This window comes from Syngnathoides biaculeatus, chromosome 5, assembly GCF_019802595.1.
Source record: "Syngnathoides biaculeatus isolate LvHL_M chromosome 5, ASM1980259v1, whole genome shotgun sequence".
Lineage (NCBI taxonomy): Eukaryota > Metazoa > Chordata > Actinopteri > Syngnathiformes > Syngnathidae > Syngnathoides > Syngnathoides biaculeatus.
In genome coordinates, this window is record NC_084644.1 from 16612458 (window position 1) to 16633702 (window position 21245).

The 21245-nt window shown below is 43.1% G+C and overlaps 1 protein-coding gene across 6 annotated transcripts in view; it reads right to left on the reverse strand.

The window, feature by feature from the left end:
• cep192 (centrosomal protein 192) overlaps positions 1-21245 on the reverse strand; it is a 122370-nt gene that overhangs the window by 5486 nt on the left and 95639 nt on the right. For 2 of the 6 annotated variants that reach the window (XM_061818970.1, XM_061818969.1), the window contains exons 41-51: positions 19905-19995; positions 19732-19810; positions 19459-19582; positions 17460-17565; positions 17155-17383; positions 16922-16998; positions 14143-14238; positions 9948-10067; positions 8829-8941; positions 8479-8611; positions 8210-8268 (exon numbers count right to left, since the gene is read on the reverse strand). In XM_061818970.1, the coding sequence (XP_061674954.1) occupies positions 8210-8268; positions 8479-8611; positions 8829-8941; positions 9948-10067; positions 14143-14238; positions 16922-16998; positions 17155-17383; positions 17460-17565; positions 19459-19582; positions 19732-19810; positions 19905-19995 (1227 nt within the window). Of the gene's footprint in view, positions 1-8209; positions 8269-8478; positions 8612-8828; positions 8942-9947; positions 10068-14142; positions 14239-16921; positions 16999-17154; positions 17384-17459; positions 17566-19458; positions 19583-19731; positions 19811-19904; positions 19996-20053; positions 20730-21245 lie in introns of those variants that run through there. The other 4 variants (XR_009794871.1, XR_009794870.1, XM_061818972.1 and 1 more) reach the window with 4 other exon arrangements.

Consider the following 21245-nt stretch of genomic DNA (forward strand, 5'->3'; position numbering starts at 1 on the left):
GAAGCTGTTTTAATCACCACGTGAGTTTACATCTTTTACTCCAGTTGGTGTTTACATTCCTCCTTACGCTAGCATGAACACAGCACTGCTAACTCTCGCCGAGCAAATAAACGAGATTGAGAAGAAATACCAAGATTCGCTGCTCATTATCCAAGGAGATTTTAACGCAGCTAAACGTAATCACTAACTCCCTATATACTGTATAAGCAGCACGTTCAATGTCCAACAAGGGCAAATAACACTAGACCATTGTTATACGACCATCAAAAATGCATATTGGGCAATCCCCCGCACACTCATTGGCTCCTCTGATCACTGCTTGCTAGAGTTAATACCTACATCTAGAGCTCGTACACCTACGTCACCGAAATCACGTGACTGGCCATATTTCCAGTCAAACAGAGCATTGTTCAATGCTAAATCCGTTGGGATGAAACAAAAATATGTCCTATAGCACGACACCCAGAGTTTTGTCTGATACCGTTAAACATTTAGAAGGTGATAATAAAAATGAGAGACACTTGGCATAGAGGACCCATATTTAATGCCGAAGCCGATGTTTTCGCCGATAAATTAGACTTAATTCGCTTTCGCTTGTCTTGGACAACTGCATATACACATGAGTAGGTTGAGTAAGTCGTCGAGATTTGCACAGAAAAGTTTGAAAGCGCATAAAAGTCTGGACGCATACAAATAGTTCGTTGGAATTAATTTTACATAGTGACGGGTTGACGGCTCGTGAACGCGGAAGCGTATTCGGCTACACCTTTGCCGGAACCCATCAATCTTTTCAGCTTGTATTCAATACAAATACCAATATTTAAATAAATGACCCCTGGTTTTACACAAACTCTCAATCATTAACTATTATTTAAGGGGGGGGAAAAAAAAAAAAAAAAGGACAAAGTCGTCTCCACGGAACGTACACAAATGATTGCAGCCACACGTTAACCTCTCTGCTGCGAGAGTTTATTTTCTTTTTTTAAATACGCATTTTTCTCAAATGAGCGAAGTTGGCATTATAAATACTTATTGGTAATTTGAGATTGATAAGAATATTTCCAACCTGAAATGAAGGGATCGGTATACAGGCGTTTGTATTTTGGTTGGGCACAATCTATCATGTTTAATTGCCAAAAACTATCGATATTTTCTGGTCTTTTCAGCTGGTATTCCATAGAATGATCTCTTTGAATATCTGTCTCGTCTGTTGTGACAACCAACAGCACAACAGGTCTCTGGCAATTTAAAAAATCTGCTCTGGTTCAACAGCTCCCGCAGAGCAGCTAGATTTAACCGGCAATATGGTGCCATCCAAACTGTGATGTCATGTACACAAGGTCTATAGGCAAGCACTTAAATGTGTGAAGCCTTTAGTAAAATCAGTTCAAAGTGGACCAACAAGGCCAAATTAAAACTTCAAAGCTGCTTTGACCGTATAGACTGGAGTGTCTGAAAATTCAGCACGCAACTTAGATGAATACATGGATATTGTTATGTCAGTTTCTGTGAGGAGGTGCGTGTTCCAACAAAATCCTTTCACACGTTCAATAAGAAGCCATGGTTTTCAGCCAGACTTAGGCAACTCCGCCAGGCTAAAGAGATTGCATATTGCAGTGGGGACAGGGCCCTCTACAATCACACTAGAAATCAGCTGACGAAAGAAATTAACATTGCAAAGAAAGACTATGCAGTGAAACCGGAAAAACATTTCGGCGCTAATGACTCCAAATCAGTTTGGCACGGTCTACAATCGCTCACAAACTACAAGCGATGTTCACCTCCGGTAGAAAACAAGAGCAGGCTAGTTAATGACCTAAATAGCTTTTACTGCAGATTCGAACACCCACACTACGCACCTACAAAGCCGCACCACCGTCCACTCCATTAGCTTTCATGAAAGGGACAGACAGATCTTCAAACAACAAAGATCAACAAAGCACTGGGCCCAGACCTTGTGACTCCATCCTGCCTCAATGTCTGCCTAGTCCAACTTACTCCTGTCTTTGCAAAAATCTTCAACAGGTCTCGAGAACTCTGTGAAGTACCAGCCTGCTTCAAACCCTCCACCATTATATCAGTCTCCAAAGATGCAGCAGTCTCAGGTCTTAATGACTACAGGCTCGTTGCCTTGACATCTGTGGTCATGAAGTCCTTTGAATACTTGTGCTGGACCACCTGAAGAGTGTCACAGGTTCCCAACTGGATCCACTGCAATTTACCTATTGAGGTCACGGGTCTACAGATGATGCCGTCAACATGGGTCTGCTCTTCAGCCTTGACAGCGAGGGTACCTCTGCGAGGATTCTGTTCGTGGACTTCAGGTGTGTTCAACACTATCATCCCTGAACTCCTCTGCTCCTAACTTCTCCAGCTCACCATCTCGCCTGCCATCTCCCACTGGATCCACAACTTCCTGACAGGACAGGACAAAGGAGGTGAGGCTGGGGGACATCACCTTATCCATGTGTACTATCAGCACTGGGGCACCCTAAGGTTGTGTCCTCTCCCCTCTGCTCTTCTCGCGCTACACAAATGACTGCACCTCGTGGCATCCGAAAGTCAAACTCCTGAAGTTAGCAGATGACGCGACGATCATTGGTCTCATCAAAGACGGCGACGAGTCTGCGTATCGACAGGAAGTGTTGAGACTGGAGCTTTGGTGTGGTGAACACAACGTGGCGTTGAACACTTTAAAAACTATGTAGACGATTGAGGACTTCACCACAGCTTCCCCTGACGCTGTCCAACTGTCGTGTCAAACGTCGAGACCTTCAAGTTCTTGGGAATTACAGTCTCAGAGGACTTGAAGTGGAGGGGGGGGGGGGAGAGAGAGAGAGAGAAACAAACATCAACTCGATCCTCAAAAAAGCCCAGCAAAGGATTTTTTGAGGAAGCACAGCCTGTCACAAGAGCTGTTGAGACAGATCTACACAGTGGTTAGCCAATCAGTACCTCCATCACAGTCTGGTTTGGGGCCGGCACAAAAAAGGACAAATTCAGACTGCAACGGACAATCAAAACCGCTGAATGGATTGTCTGCACCACCCTACCCACTATCGAGGACTTGCATGCAATGCAAACTAGGTCCAGAGCAGGCAGGATCCTTTCAGACCCTCCACATCCTGGCCACCTGCTCTTCAAGCTTCTTCCGTCTCTGTGGCCACGAGGCGCATCCAGAAGACTGAATGACAACAGTCAAGGTGATCAGAGAGACGGGCAGGCTAGTACTTGGTATATTTTCTGGTAGGAAACAAACAAGAGGCAAAAGATGATATGTATGCCATATTGGAGACTAAATATCTAGGAGAGGTGGTGTGTAACTTTTGACCAACTTGTTCAACATAATTCTTCTGGGTGAGAAGATGCCTGAGGAATGGAGGACTGTACTGAAGCCCACTTTTAACAACAAAGGTGCTGTGCAGAGGTGTGGGAACTATAGTGGAATAAAGTTGTTGATTATTTCAATGAGGAAATATCCTTGCCTTCTTCCAACTATGTGTGAAACTGTGACAGCCTAACTTTCAAAATGTGGACGGGCTAAAATATGACAATGAAAACAAGCCTAAAAACAACAGTGAATTTTAGGGGTGATTTTTCCTGCTGACATTGGTATGGTATATACGAAATAAGTGGACATCTTCTGGCCATTAGATTTTAACTAAATAAGTAGCAACAATGCCTCAAACTAAACTAAGACTGTATTTATTGAGAAAAAAAAAAAAAAAAAAAAAAAAGATATAACCAAGAAGTCCAGACATCTGTCTGCTTTCTCAGGATACATTCCTAGAAGAAAATACATTGCTTTTTAAACGCTGGACAATTTTGATGGATGTAACTATTCATGAAATAGGTTGACCTGTGTAAAATACAGAAAAGGGTTGGTTCGTCTAAAAGTGACATTACTGTACTATTTGAAAAATTAAAAATCAAATATTACATTTATGGTGGCACAGTGGCAGAGCTATAGAGTGTTGGTCTCACGATTCTAAGAACAGGGCACCAAATCCCGGCCTGCCTGTGTGGAGTTTGCATGTTCTCCTCGTGCCTGCGTGGGTTCTCTCCGGCCACTCCGGTTTCCTCCCACATCCCAAAAACATGCATTCATTGGAGACTCTAAATTGCCCTTAGGTGTGATTGTGACAGACTGTTGTCTGTCTCTGTGTGCCATGCAATTGGCTGGCGTCAGTTCAAGGTGTACTCTGCCTCCTGCCTGATGACAGCTGTGATTGACTCCAGCTCTCCAGCGACCCTTGTAAAGAAAAGCTGCTCAGAAAATAGATGGATATTACATTTACATTTTGATTCAGTGTTCTTTACTGTTGTGCTGTATTTTGCTTAATTTATATATCTGTATTCTAAACTGCCTGTCCTCTTAACAGGGTTATAGGTGAGGGAGTCTACCTGAAGCCTGTTTGTGCAAGAGGTGGGGTATATCCTGGACTGGTCACCAGTCAAATGCAGGTCACAAGCAGACAAATAAGCTTCAACATTCGTATTAATGCAAACTGAAAATTTAGTCTACAGTTAACCTAACATGCATATTTATTAAATGTGGGAAAAGGTTGGAGCGTCCATGCAAACAAACTTCACACAGGAAGGCCTGAGTTGAGAAAATTTAAAACCTAGAAACCTTCGTCTGTCTTCAATCCTATTTCAACATGTTACCTATATTTGTATTTACCAGTACCCAATAACGTGGCGTATTCATGGGCAAATGAGTACAACTGGTTAAAGCAAGTTACAATCGTTTCATTGTTAGTGTACGCACCGAAATGTTCACTAACCCGTGGGTACTGACCTTTGCCTGTTCTCCGACCAACCCCGTAAGCCTGACTCCTTTGATGCTCTTGCCTGGTTTGATCGATCTCACGTGTATCGATTCCTGCCTGCCCGCTGACCTGCTCTCTTCGCCCGACGTCCCAACTACCGCTGCTGCACCTGACTGCCTGCCCGATCCCCGACCTTCTAATAATGAACGTTTTTCCCCTGAACTACCCTGCACCTCCCGGGTCCTGCATTTGGGTCCTAGCTCCGTTCCGATGGGTCGTGACAGAACGATCTGGCCAAAACAGGACCCAGAAGGAAAGACCCGGCGTCGGCGGGACCGACGCAAGGTAGACCGACTACAGGAGGACCAAGCCTGTCCGATCCGGGTAGGCTCCATGACGTCCTCCGCGTCCGTGTCACACGCTCCGCCGGCGAGCTACGAATACGTCCGGACCACGACCCGTCCAGCACCGCATATTCTTCTGGACTGACTTTTCGGACTATGAGGAGGACCTTGATTTGTATGACCAGGTGCCTAAGTACGACTCCGATTATTTCGATTATGAATCTCTTCGCCCAATCTTTCATCCTAGTCAGTTCGCTTTACCTCCCCGCGTTTCCAGCACCCGAGCGTCTTCGCCTGGTAGGTCAGAGTACACCAACCCGTTTGTGGGAACCCGCTTTGCCATCTACCCGGGACCTCCACGTGGCGGCCACAGGAGATGCCCCGGCCGGGCGCTCCCTTGTGCCTCCCGCTGCGCGGCAACAAAGACGCTGTCCTCGTCCTCCCACTCCTCGTCGGCAACGGTGAAACCAGCAGACCCGCAGCTGGTGGCGAAGCTTCCAGCCCAGAAGGAGGAGGGGCCGCTGAATCACGAGGTGTTCTGCCGCAAAATACGGGTGGAGATAGAGCGGCACCGCGCCGAATTGGTGGCTCTCAAGGCCCAGGTTCAGCAAGGATTGACGAACCAGCTGAGCTACGCTGACGTCGCGACTACTACTGACTCGCTGCTGACGCAGATTCACGCTGCAGTGGGAACGGATGCGCCACCTTGCCAAGTGCACGTTGCAGTAAGAACGGATCCGCCACCTCGACACGCCCACGTTTCAGTTTCGACGGACTCGTGACTGACTTTTGCTCATGCGGCAGTGGCAACTGATCCGCTACCAAGCCAAGCACACATTGCAGTGGGAACGGATCCGCCACCTCGACACGCCCACGTCGCAGTTTTGGCTGTTCTGAGCAGAGCTCAAGTGGCAGTCCAGGAGGTGGCGACGTCTCCGCAGCCACTTCTCATCCGTGCCCAGGAGTACCGGTGGCGACCGGTCCGCAGCCGCTCCACGCTCCTGCTTCGTCGGCGACCGGTCTGCGGTCGCCCCCATTTTCCTGCTCCGACGGCGACTGGCACGCCCATACATTCCTGTCCGGGAGGAGGTGGTGAGGACACCGCCTTCTCACATTCCCGTCCAGGAGGAGGTGGTTATGCCACTGCCGCCGCCTTCTCACGTTGCCGTTTAGGAGGAGGTGGCAATGGTTGCACTGCCACCGCCTTCGCACGTTGCCATCCAGGAGGAGGTGGCGATGGTTGTGCTGCCGCCGCCTTCTCACGTTGCTGTCCAGGAGGAGGTGGCGATGCCGCTGCTGCCGCCTTCTCACGTTCCTGTCCAGGGGGAGGTGGCGGCAACCGATCTGCGGCCGTCCCACGCCCCTGTCTCAACGACGACAGGAGGTGGGGAGTTCTGTTGACCCACCCCGGAGCTGGAGAGACTTCGGGATGGTTGTGGCGGTCATGGGTGTGGTCCTCCTCTCCATCATCCTCTTCGCTCCTGTTGGCTCTCAGCCGCTTCATGACCTGGCCTCGTTGATGAAGAGTCCACAGCTGCATCCTGGCCAAGCCTCGGAGGCGACCAATCCCTAGTCATCTCGCAACCACAACGTGGGAGGCCCTCGTCCGGAGCAGTTGCCTGCCTTGGTCTCGTTCCTGCTTTGTCGTTTGGTTCCTCACCGCGGTCGTTCGCCCGATTTGCCCTGTGATGATCCTGGTGCTTGGCGTCCGGGTCGTCCTCCTGACCTGTCCACCCGGACGCCTCGCGTTTGGTGGCCTGGATGGCCTGCCCTCCTCCGGACCCCCTTTCGGCCGCCCCTGGATGTGTTTAATTATTGTCTCTGTTTCTTTCATTTAGGCACGTCTGGGAGCCGTGCCTTAGTGGGGGGGTACTGCCATGATCCTGCCGCTCCAGCCCGGGCTGTGCGGGTGCCCGCGCGATCACGCTAATTGGGAGGCACACACCTGCGCCTCATGTGGGCTGATTATCCCTATAGGACCCCGATGATGTCTGGTCCTCGGCCAGATCGTTGAGGTTCATGTCACGTTCTAGCACTCTCGTATCCCTGATTGACAACCGGTGTGTACCGACCTTCGCCTGTTCTCCAACCAAGCCCATAAGCCCGATTCCTTTGATGCTCTTGCCTGCTTTGATCGATCTCCCGTGTACAGACTCCTGCCTGCCCGCTGACCTGCTCTCTACCCCCGACGTCCCAACTACCGCTGTGGCACCTGACTGCCTGCCCGATTCTCGACCTAATAATAAAAGTTTTCACCTGAACTACATTGCATCTCCCGAGTCCTGCATTTGGGTCCGACCTCCATTCCGATGGGTTGTGACACATTTAGTGCGATGTTACAAAATGTTGAACTCCCAAGGATATGTCTGCATACATGTACACGCAGAAACTAATTGTGATTCAAATGTTCCATGGATTCACATCATTAGGTTGATCAGACAAATTAAAATGTTACCATTCACTGAATTTATTTTTTTTTAAAAAGTCAAGGTCAGAATTCGATGATCCTGATGATCGAAAACATGAGGCATCAGATCCTACGTTTGACATAGAACTTGCTGACCAAGGATGACTCATATTCCTCAGAAGCGGAACATTCTACCTCCAATTTTAACATATCTGTTAGCCTACAAAAATGATTTATGTTTACAATATATTAAAAGGTACATACATACAGTCAGTAATTATTCCACCCAAAACTTTTGATAAATCTCGAAACATGAGATCATACAAGTAAATTCTTCAAGCTTTATTTTCTCCAACTGGGGAAAAGTGCAGAAAGAACCACGAAAACAGCAACTTTTAAAAGGGAAAAATGTGTCAATTATTTCTACATCTACATGTTGTTTGTACAAAAGTAGACCTTACAATAATAGAAATCTACTGGTGTATTAGCCTATTATTCAGTGCAGCAGGTACCTACTTTTTTTTTTAATAAAGCTGGCTATGTACAATCAAGATTGCCGCACAAACCAGTCATAAGGTTAGCTCCAATAAAACAGTTGATTGAATTGTCTTTTGAATGAAACATGAAGTTCAAACTTGAAAACAAAATGCTTCCCTGCCAGGAATTAATGACTGTTAAAGACTCACCTCAGGGAATATTTGGAATGCTTGATGTAGAAGGGCTCCCTAGGGTTTACAAACCTCAGCTGTAAGTCAATTTGAGAAGCCACACATCAAATGTCAAATCCGTGCAAAGCAATATAACTGCAAGTGCTTAGTAAACTTATTCAATCAATCTGCATAAACTAGTTAGTCATGCTATAGTTGTGAGTATGAAGTTGTAACAATTACTAATCGGTCTAAAAAAAAAACCTAAACAAGGCACTATACTGTCATTAGTTTAGAGCATACCTCACCTCATGTGTGTTGGGTGAGTTGTTGCGGATGTTGACCTTTAGAGAGCTGAACTCGCCAATACGTGCATCAGGGAAAGTGTAAAGATCCTGAGGCGTATAAACACCCCTCCATACTGCTTCTTCCTGGTTGACACTGTATAATTGAGTAAAAAAATGTCTGAATAGCGGAAACAATCATTGACTGATATCTAAGAAAGCAATATTCATTGCTTTGAAGTTAAGGATCTGTTAAAGACAGCAGCGACTGTAATTCACTTTACATGGGTGTCTGACCTTAGTGAACAATGAATTCTAGTCCCACACGAAACTAATTAAGATGAAGTGGGTAATTACTGCTAAATGGCTCGTACCTGGTTTTGCCAGTGGAAGTTTCAGCTTTCTTCCTTGTCTTAATTGTGGTCTCTGTTTTTACCAAAGAGCAATCTCCTTCCTGAGGGCCTTCATTTGGTCCAGAATTGATCCCCTACCACACAGAGATGAACATGAACATCACTTCCTTACAATGTTAATATTGCTGATTGACAAAAAAGGAGAGGCCTCTGATACGTCATATATCATTACATAAAAGCTACATATAAATGGCAGTGTCGTGGCTCTAACAGGTGACTTTTGTACTGCTAGTATTGGAATTAATGACCCCATCAGCTGGGGTAGACGCCAGCTTTCCTAGGTCGGTAAACAGGATAAGCAGTAGAAAGTGGAAGGATGTACACTTTTAACAAAAAGGTATAGAAATATACTTCCAACACATTCCATCATGCGTTTGTAACTTCTTTTAGTACAGCCATCCATCTCACTTTATTTCACACTGAAATTATAAATGTCTTTCACTACTTCCCAGTGAAGCCAGTGTAATTTAAAATTTTATAAATTCTCAACATGTTTATGTCCTGAATAGTCACACTCATATTTTACTATTTAACTTAATATTGTATATTCAAGTCATATGCATCAGACCAATTATTGCATTTTCAATGACTGATTAGAGATGAATTGGTGTTAAGCTAGACAGTTCTGTATTTTTATAATAGAATGGAACATGTGTGTACCAGGGTGAGACCAGTTGAAAACCCCTGTGCCATAGTTAATAGTATAGCAGGGGTGGCCAGACATTTTTACCCAAGGATCTACTTTTCAAGCAGCCAGCCTCTCGCGATTTACTCACGTCGGGCAGACGCGCATTGCCGCGACTGCCGTGGAGAAATCAAGAGACAGACGGTAAACAGGAGACGAGCTTGATATAATGTGCCTGATAAAAGTTTGATAATAGGCTAACGTCTTTAATTTTAATTTGATTTTTGGCATGCCGTCACGCAATCCACCTAAACTGCCTTAGCGATCGACTGATTGATCGTGACGCATTGGGCACCCTGTAGTATAGATTGATATAAATATCATATGTAACTGAAAGAAGGAAAAAAATACACCCTTCAAAACATGTTCCAGGCTACAAAGTGATAAACAATCACCATGCCACATAGTTGAAAGCGGATTCTACATTTCTGCAAGGGGTCAGACAAAGGGTGGCACGCCAAATCCCAAAATTGAGCATAGTCGCCTCGGTCCCTTGGCAGGAATGTAATGGGCACCTGCAAGCGAATCAGAATAAATAAAACATTAAGAAGCATGCTATAATGCAAATACCATACCATAGTTGCCAAAGTCATACTTGAACTATCAATGTGACAAGTGGCCATCATCTTTGTAAAATGTATATACTATATATACACAGTCTCCTCCAAAAGTATTGGAATGGCAAGGTCTATTTGGATTTTAGCTTAAAACACGAATGAGAAAAAAAAGTTCAGGTTTTACTTCATGTGATTTACAGTAAATCTAGAGGTGTTAATTCAGGACAGGGAACCTTTTGTTGAAGCCACTCACTTTTTAAGTGACCAAAAGTATTGCGACAGACATGATTAAGTAAAGGTAACATTGAATATTAAGTAACATAATCCTTCCTTGGAATAACCGCATCAAGCCAGTGACCCACAGATTTAACTGAAGTGTTGCAGTCTTTATTTGAAATGCTTTTCCAAACCTTAACAGCTGCCTCTTTCAGTTTTTCTTAGTTTCTCGTGGTTTCTCCCTTCAGTGACCTCTTCATAAGGTAAAATGCATGCTCTATTTCATTAAGGTCCAGTAATTGACTTGGGCGGTCTAAGGTGTTCCACCTTTTCCCCTTGAAGTCCTAACCCTAACACTACCTTAGGTCCTGTCCATTTCCTCTGATCATCCTTGGAGTCCAGTTGTGTTTGATAATACTGATTGGATTTGTATGATTTTCAGAGCTCTGGGATATTGCTGCAAAAATATTTGTGCACTTTGTTGCATTCCCAATTTTAAATAAGGTAATTCTCTACTAAAGGGATGGGAGTACATTATTTTTTATCCCATTAACAATTTATAGACAGACAGATGACACCACCGCTCTACGTGACTCTCCTTCACTGTGTGTGTGTGTGTGTGTGTGTGTGTGTGTGTGTGTGTGTGTGTGTGTGTGAGAGAGGAAGGGAGAGAGAGGGGAAAAAAAAAGATAAGTACCCCTGTGGGGCTAAAGATAAACAGTGACAAAAACAAGTACAGTGAAGAAAATAGACATTTGAACACCCTGCTATATTGCAAGTTCTCCCACTTGGAAATAATTTAGGGGTCTGAAATTTTCAGCGTAGGCGCATGTCCACTGTGAGAGAGATAATCTGAAAAGAAAAATCCAGAATTCACAATGTATGATTTTTTTAATGATTTGTGTGATACAGCTGCAAATAAGTATTTGAACACAATCAGCAAGAACTCTGACCCTCAAAGATCTGTTAGTCTGCATTTAAAAGTCCACCTCCACTCCATGTATTATCCTGAGTCAGTTGCACCTGTGTGAGCTCGTTAGCTGCATAAAGACACCTGTCCACCCCATACAATCAGTAAAACTCAAACTTGTAACATGGCCAAGACCAAAGAGCTGTCCAAAGACAGAGACAAAATTGTACAACTCCACACGGCTGGAAAGGGCTATGGAGAAATTGCCAAGCAGCCTGGTGAAAAAAAGGTCCACTGTTGGAGCAATCATTAGAAAATGGAAGAAGCTAAACATGACGGTCAATCTCAATCAGAGTGGAGCCTCATGTAAGATATCACCTCGTGGGGTCTCAATGATCCTGGGAAAGGTGAGCAATCAACCCAGGAGTACATGACGGGACTTTGTCGATGACCTGAAAAGAGCTGGGACCACCGTTTCCAAGGTGACTGTTGGTAATACACTAAGATGTCATGGTTTGAAATCATGCATGGTACGGAAGGTTCCCCTGCTTAAACCAGCACATGTGTAACAGGGGTCAAATACTTATTTTCTTCACTGTATTTGAACACCCTGCTAACGATCAAATAGTTATTTTCTTCATTGTATTTGAACACCTTGCTATATTGCACGTTCTCTCACTTAGAAATCATGGCGGGGGCTGAAATTTTCATTGTAGGTGCATGTCCACTGTGCGAGAGATAATCTAAAAAGAAAAATCCAGAAATCACAATGTATGATTTTTTTTTAACGATTTGTGTGATACAGCTGCAAATAAGTATTTGAAAACCTGAGAAAAACTGTTAATATTTAGTACAGTAGCCTTTGTTTCCAATTATTAAAATAGATCACACGGGTTTCTGGGCTGTCGCTGCGAAACAGAGTTTCAGCTCCCTCCACAGATTTTCTATTGGGTTTAGGTCTGGAGACTGGCTAGGCCACGCCAGAACCTTGATATGCTTCTTACGGAGCCACTCCTTGGTCTTGCTGGCTGTGTGCTTCAGGTCATTGTCGTGTTGAAAGACCCAGCAACAACCCATCTTCAATGCTCTGACTGAGGGAAAGAGGTTGTTCCCCAAAATCTCACAACACATGGCCGCGGTCATCCTCTCCTTAATACAGTGCAGTCGTCTTGTCCCATGTGCAGAAAAACACCCCCAAAGTATGATGCTACGACCCCCATGCTTCACCGTAGGGATGGTGTTCTTGGGATGGACGTCATCATTCGTCTTCCTCCAAACACGGTTAGTGGAATTATGACCAAAAAGTTCCATTTTGGTCTCATCTAACCACAAAACCTTCTCCCATGACTCCTATGAATCATCCAAATGGTCACTGGCAAACTTAACATGGGCCTTGACATATGCTGGTTTAAGCAGGGGAACCTCCAATGCCATGCATGATTTCAAACCATGATGTCTTCGTGTATTACTAACAGTCACGTTGGAAACGATGTTCCCAGCTCTTTTCAGGTCATTGACCAAGTCCTGTCATGTACTCCTGGGCTGATTCCTCACCTTTCTAAGGATCATTGAGACCCAACGAGGTGATATCTTGCATGGGGCTCCACTCCGATTGACCTTGACCGTCATGTTTAACTTCTTCCATATTCTAATGATTCCTCCAATAGTGGACCTCACCAAGCTGCTTGGCAATTTCCCCGTGTGGAGTTGTACAATTTTGTCTCTGGTGTCTTTGGACAGCTCTTTGGTCTTGGCCATGTTACAAGTTTGAGTTTTACTGATTGTATGGGGTGGACAGGTGTCTTTATGAAGTTAACGAGCTCACACAGGTGCAACTGACTCAGGATAATACATGGAGTGGAGGTGGATTTTTAAAGGCGGACAAATAGGTCTTTGAGGGTCATAATTCTAGATGTTAGACGGGTGTTCAAATACCTATTTGCAGCTGTATCACACAAATAAATTGTTAAAAAATTATACATTGTGATTTCTGGATTTTTCTTTTTAGATTATCTCTCTCACAGTGCACATGCACCTGTGATGAAAATTTCAGAGCCTTCAATGATTTCCAAGTGGAAGAACTTACAATATAAGCAGGGTTTTCAAATACTTAATTTCTTCACTGTACCTTTAAAATATTTTTAGAAGGCATAACAAAATCTGCAATTAAAAAAGTTTTACAAAGCTTCATTCTCCAAGTAATAATAGAAGCTGTCTATTATTATTATGAAGCATTAAAAACTGTAGTATTATTTTGTTCAGGGTAGTGTCCAGTACATACACAGGTGTCTTTATGCAGCTAACGAGCTCACACAGGTGGAACTGACTCAGGATAATACATGGAGTGGAGGTGGACTTTTAAAGGCGGACTAACAGGTCTTTGAGGGTCAGAATTCTAGCTGATAGACAAGTGTTCAAATACTTATTTGTAGCTATATCACAAATAAATCGTGGGAAAAAATACAATTAAAAAAAAAATCATACATTGTGATTTCTGGATTTTTCTTTTTAGATTATCTGTCTCACAGTGGACGTGCACCTACGATGAAAATTTCAGACCCATCCATGATTTCTAAGTGGGAGAACTTGCAATATAGCAGGATGTTCAAATACTTATTTTCTGCGCTGTATGTTGACAAAGAAAATCGAAAGAACTCCCTGCTATACGAGATCCATTTAACATTATTCAACATATTAAGAGTCCAAGGCAAGGTCACGGCTTATGGCCTCTTTATAATTGCGCCTCAGGTGACCGAGCTGACATCACTGAGACTTAAATACTTATTTTCTTCATTGTATCCCTTGGTACAAATTCTTTGCATCGGTATACCTAACAATCAAAATAATGGAAACTATCGAAATTTTTAGGTGTTGTAACAAGCATGATTTCTTGACAATTTTATTTACCTGAATCTTCTCATGGGCTCCCAAAGTGCCTGAGATGTGAGAACACCTGAAAGCTGTGTAGGTGGCCCGGTATACATCACAACTGTTATCAACACCCTGAGGGAAGAAAGTTTGAATCATTCCTTTTGACCAAGGGTCAAGACAACTACAATATTAAATGGGGGGTGGGGGTGAGAGATCCACAGAGTGAAGTTGTTTGGATTTTAAACGAAACAGAGTGGAATTCATAGTACTAAAATGTAATGTAAAATATTGGTTGTAGAACTCTTTTTCAGTCAAATTTTATTTATACAGCACTTTTCATACAGAAAAAAAAATCAATCCAAGTGCTAAACAGATAAAAATAGAAAACTAAAATAGCTGAAAATATCCAAAAACTCACTCCCCTCATCTCATACGTACACATTGTACACACTCATGGACATGCAGACAACAACCACACCCCGTTTTTTTCAAGCTAGCGACCAAAAGGTTGGAGGACCCTCTCTCCAAGACCTAGCTGGGATAGATCAACAACAATGCAGATACAGCAATGAACTATTTGCTTAATATATAGACATGCACACAGGGTGCCACTGAACTGCTGAGACACAGGCGCCCCGCCCCGCAGCATTTGAGTTACTGCAAGGTAGAGTGAATGTTTTAAATTAAAGATAAAATGTCTGTTGTGATATTTTATAGGCTCTGCTGAAAGACTCCAAATGTATGCCTTGTTGTCTTTGTCAGTGTGTCAACTTTACAGGTGCAGCTGAGAGATTGAGAAAAGTCTTGATTTAAAGTCAAAAAGCAATTCATCTACCTAAGAGTATTTTAGATTAAGATATGATTTTTAAAAAACATTGTATGGGTCAAAACTGTATACTAGATTCAAGTTGACTGGTGTAGTCTTACTCCAGTCTCCCCCAACCCTAAAACACACCCTTTGGGTCACACTACCGCCTCTTGGTTTTTATTCTGGCTTGCCTGTCGCTCCCCTTTCTTTTGTTCAAAGCTGCGACTCAGAAAATGCGATCCTTGAAGATGAAGATCGGGCTTTCAAGCATCTGTAATCACTGGTGCTAAGCATCCGGAACAGTTGCTTCTGAGGTACTAAATATCCTCCAAGCCTAACATGATCTTGCTAGAGGATCCTGAAAACCCGACAGGGAGAGAGACAGTCTTATTTCCCCAACGAAGGGCGACAACTTCTATTTTCCTTCTTTCTGTTGCTTCATTTTTCTGCATGTTTTCCTCAACTGAACCTGCTTCATTTTCCTCCTGAGATGTCAAGAGAAAGATCATTATGACTGACCAACTGATCTATGGAATGTATGATATCCATCCATTGATCCATCCATTTTCTAAGCCACTTCATCACAGGTATTTTGGTTGAGAAATTCCCCCTCCTTGGACTATCCCCTTGCATCTACCGTTGGATAAAGGACTTTCTCAAAAACCGTCCATAGTCTGTCAGACTTGGTCCACACATCTCTTCCTCCATCACCCTGACTAATGGCTCCCCTCAAGGTTGTGAAACGAGTCCTCTCCTGTAAACACACACACACACACACACACACACACACACACGACTGCAAAAAAACCCCATTCCAGCATCGATGTCATCTGCTGATGATACCACCGTAGTCAGGTTAATCTCAGAAGGAGGTGAGTCTGCCCACAGAGATGAGGTTGAAAAACTGTCAGTCGTGTTTGGTAAAAAAATTCACACAAAACACCACAACAACGAAGAAAATCAACCTGGACTTCAGGAAATGCCGCAAGGACACGGTCCAATGTTCATCAATCGAGAGGCTCCACATCACAGACCTCAGCTGGACTGTAAATACCATAGCGGTGGTGAAAAAAGCCCAACGACGACTCCGCTTCCTGAGAGTGCTCAGGAACAATAATCTAGAAGCTAACCTGCTGCAGGCTTTCTACAGAACCACCGTGGAGAGGATCCTCACATACCTTATCACAGTGTGGTATGCTGGGTGTACAACTGTAGACAGGAGAGCTCCCCAAAGACTGATCAACAAACATACCCAGAAGATCACTGGCTGCTCTCTGCTCTCCCTTTAGGAGCATTGCGAGATCTCGCTATAATAGCAGAGCTACTAACATTGCTAAGAACTCTTCCCACCTTGGTCACCACCTCTTTAACCAGCTTCCCTCTGGCAGGTGTTACAGGCCCCACAAATCATGGACAGACTCAAAAGCAATTTTTTTCCCTTGGAGCCATAAACACGTTGAACTCAACACCTTGGAAAATAAACACTACCTCAACACCATAATCAAAATCCATGCAACTGCACTTCCTTTTGTATTTGCTATGTTACTTCTCTATGCAGAAACAGAGTACAAATGTGTAATAATCTTACCAATGCCTGGACATGGGCAATAATACTGTAGGCATGTTTTTTTAGTTCTTTTTAGCAACAACTGTGCCTTGATTGTAAATATTTCATTTGAGTTACTTTATCTTAGCTCAAATACATTTTATTTTAATATATATATTGGTTAAACCACCTAGTGGAGTAGTGTTCATTATCTCGCATGCAGTTATGTCATGCCAATAAAGGCTTCTGATTTGTTTTTGTTTTGGGTCCAGCGGGAGTGTGCTTTATACCACTGCATCCAGTGTTGTGCATTGCAGAATTCACTGAGTTCCTGAAAGCAACTAATTTCTTTCACAAATGTTAGTAAAAAAAAGTCTCCATGCAAAAATAAAAGCAGCACATCTGTGCAGTGGCGGTCTTAGCTTGAATGGATGAATACAATTAAAGTATAAAAATATTACCTTAACGTAGGGAGGAGCAAATGATGATATGTACCACCTAACATCAATTTTTCCATTCTCCACCTCCAAATGTGTCTCTAGAGTGGAACAAAAGAAATGCAATATAGGCTGTTGGTAAATTAGAAATAAAAATCCTTATTCGAAAATGTCATGCAAAACATGGTTGCTGGAGTGTTCATACTTCATCCATCATATTAATACTGATCTGAATTTTAAGACAGTGGTAACCCAACCTGATGTTTCTCCTGAGGGTGTGTCGGGGAAGATTATATTTTTGTTAGCGATCTCGACCAGAGCTTGAGGTAACTGCAGTGGTGTCAAAGACAGCGTGGACTTTGACGTGGTTCTGGCCACAGGCAACACAGGGGTAGCGGGCTGGGGGGGCAGTTCTGACAGAGTCGCATCTCCTTGGGCAGCAGAAACATCCAGCACCAGATCTTGACGTATCTGGACCTTGATTGGCTGCAGAAAACATCTTCATCTTTTTACACAAAAAGGACTTGGCTGCATGATTGTAGAGTTTGTTGAAGTCCTGTACCTTCTGTTGACCATCACATAGTACATATACTGTCCCATTCCATGATAGCATGTCAGACTTGCTTGCGAAGGAAGGGTTGGCGCTGATCAAAATCTGTAGGTGGCACCTAAAATGAGACACTCACCTATAGTTCATGCTGCAAGTACAGTATTCAATAGCCACAACATTAGTTACATACACTGGAAACAATCCTGAATAAAATACTACAGTTTTTAATGCTTCATAATAACAATAGACAGCTTCTATTATTACTTGAAGTCTGAAACTTTTTTAATTACACATTTTTATTATGTCTTCTGAAAATATTTTTAAAGGTACAGTGAAGAAATTAAGTATTTGAACACCCTGCTATATTGCAAGTTCTCCCACTTAGAAATGATGGATGTCTACTGTGAGAGAGTGAGAGAATCTAAAAAGAAAAATACAGAAATCACAATGTATGATTTTTTTTTAAAGATTTGTGTTAAAGCTGCAAATAAGTATTTGAACACCTGTCTATCAGCTAGAATTCTGACCCTCAAAGACCTGTTACTCCGCCTTTAAAAGTCCACCTCCACTCCATGTATTATCCTGAGTCAGTTGCACCTGTGTGAGCTCCTTAGCTGCATAAAGACACCCGTCCACCCCATACAATCAGTAAAACTCAAACTTGTAACATGTCCAAAGACACCAGAGACAAAATTGTACAACTCCACACGGCTGGAAAGGGCTATGGAGAAATTGCCAAGCAGCCTGGTGAAAAAAGGTCCACTGTTGGAGCAATCATTAGAAAATGGAAGAAGCTAAACATGACGGTCAATCTCAATCAGAGTGGAGCCTCATGCAAGATATAACCTCGTGGGGTCTCAATGATCCTTAGAAAGGTGAAGAATCAGCCCAGGAGTACATGACAGGACTTGGTCAATGACCTGAAAAGAGCTGGGACCACCATTTCCAAGGTAATTAACTAAGACGTCATGGTTTGAAATCATGCATGGCACGGAAGGTTCCCCTGCTTAAACCAGCACATTTCAAGTCTTGAGTTTGCCAATCACCATTTGGGTGACATAGAGGAGTCATGGGAGAAAGTTTTCTGGTCAGATGAGACCAAAATGGAACTTTTTGGTCATAATTCCACGAACTGTGTTTGGAGAAAGCCGAATGATGAGTTCCATCCCAAGGACACCATCCCTACTGTGAAGCATGGGGGTGGTAGCATCATGATTTGGGGTGTTTTTCTGCATATGGGACAGGACAACTGCACTGTGTTAAGGAGAGTATGACCTCAGCCATGTATTGTGAGATTTTGGGGAACAACCTCTTTCCCTCAGTCAGAGCATTGAAGCTGGGTAGTGGCTGGGTCTTTCAACATGACAATGACCTGAAGCGCACAGCCAGGAAAACCAAGGAGTGGCTCCGTAAGAAGCATATCAAGGTTCTGGCATGGCCTACCCAGTCTCCAAACCTAAACCCAAGAGAAAATTTTTGGAGGGAGCTGATACTCCATGATTCTCAGCGACAGCCCAGAAAGCTGTCCGATCTACAATCCCTCCTGCAGTGTGTGTAAACCTGAACAACGTTGGACCTCTGTAATTGCAAACAAAGGCGACTGTATCAAATATTAACATTGGTTTTCTCAGGTGTTCAAATACTTATTTTCAGCTATATCACACAAATTGTTTTTTTAAAAAAAAAATTAAAAAAAAAAAAAAATCATACACTGTGATTTCTGGATTTTTCTTTTTAGATTCTCTCACAGTGGACATGCTCCTACAATGAAAATTTCAGACCCCTCCATGATTTCTAAGTGGGAGAACATGCAATATAGCAGGGTGTTCAAATACTTATTTTCTTCACTGTATTACTAAGGTATTCTGCATTGGACAAAAATTCTATTCAAAGCAGTTCAGGATAAAATAGAGTCACAGACACTAAACACCTTAATTTCAACGTAAACAGAATGCAACTTAATTTTACACTAAAAGGAAAGTAAATTAGATAGCAATCAATTTATGCTTACTGTGGCTCAATGACTCCATGCTGAGGAGTAATGGTCAGGTAATGAGCAGGCCAGGATAAATCAAAGCTCATCTCTCTGGAGGTATTGTTCTTGATCTGAATCTGATTTGTGCAAGCTACAGCATCTAAAATGACAAAATATCGTGTACAAACATCTATAATTACAGCATTAAAACTATTAATGCCAGTTAAGTATTATAACAATCCCACTGTATTGTACAATTATTTTTATGTGAAAAGACAAAATACGTTTTGTATTCTGGATACCACTCACTCATTGTTGGAGCTGCGAGGACAAGCTGTTCTGGATGGACAGTCCATGATTCAGACTGTCGAGGTTCTGGATTTGAGATCTAAAACAAAGGAAACAATTAAAATGTCCAAAGCATTAAAAGGTTAATCTAATCATGTCGAATTACTGCACAAACCATGAAAGTCTTACATTACCTTCAAGGAGGACCCTGTCACTCTAATTCCCGGACCTTGGGGACCCTTTACTGGCAGCACGTCCAAAGAAACATTACCATTTACAACGCCACTAGAACACAAGAGCAAGAAAGAAAACACACAAGTTAACATACCTGCACAAAAATAATTACAGGGTTCATACTCAGTCTGACCAAAAAAATTTAACGGCTTTTTAGGGGCATTCTTAGGGGCTAACACGAAAAATTTAGGGCTGACAAGGAAAAAATTTAGGGCCGACACAAAAAATTTAGGGCCATCGTGGGAAATCAAGAGTAAGGAAAAAAGACTCACCCAATGGTGCCATCAACCGATCTTGGTTCATCAAATGTTCCAGTATCTCAGTACCTGTGACAGTGATCACCTGTCGCCCCTTGTGGTAGTTCTCATTGATATGACCATTGTCAACGTCTTCACATAACAGTATACAGAAAAACAGATTCTAACTACAATTGCAACTATATACACAAATGTCTTCTACTGATGTCTGTTTAAGCACCCCTACTCTAGCTCCTTGAGCCGACCCAGTGCCTCCTCTATTTGTTGCTGCAGAGGTGCCAAAGTGGCTCTCTTGTCCTTTGCTCTGCCTCTGAGTGCATTGGCCTCGGTGATAAACCTCAGACTCCTCTTTTCTTCTGCCTCCTCACACAGCCTGTCAGCCTTCTCAATAAGTGTAAATATATTAGTCTCTATTCTGGCTTTTTTGGCTTTGAGGCAGTAGAGATGAAAAGTGGGCAGCGATGCCAAATGTAGCCAGGTACGAAGTCTTCCTTTCCCCTCAGTGGTAGTTTTTAGCAATGTCACTGTCTGGGAACATGAATGCAAACACTTTCGAATTATTTTCACAAGATTTGTAACTGTAATGGCTGCAGATCACTTTTAAAGTCCACATGATATCTGCCTTTAACAAGTCAGTCTTCATGTACTGAACTACGTTCATAAAGCCTGACTTCTGGCTGAACACCTGTAGGTGCGCATTAGGGATCGCAACCGGTTACAAATAACCGGTCATAACCGGTTTTCGGTTTTTTGAAACCGAAACCGTAATCGGACTTTCGAAATCGGTTAAAATTTCCAATCATTTCTTCCGGTTCAGGTACTCCATATTGCGCTATTTTTTCATCATTTCCACTTTTTTCAAGTTTTGCTGTTAGAGTAAAGTTGTACTCAAAAGAACATTCAGTTAAATCAAAAACATCAAACATGGCATCGAGGAAACGCTCTGTATACTTTCATGCCCTTTTTGAAAGTCCGAAAGAAGAATGTTAACATTAAAACATTTTTATAAAAAAAATTAAAATTTAACTTACACGAGTACGTTGT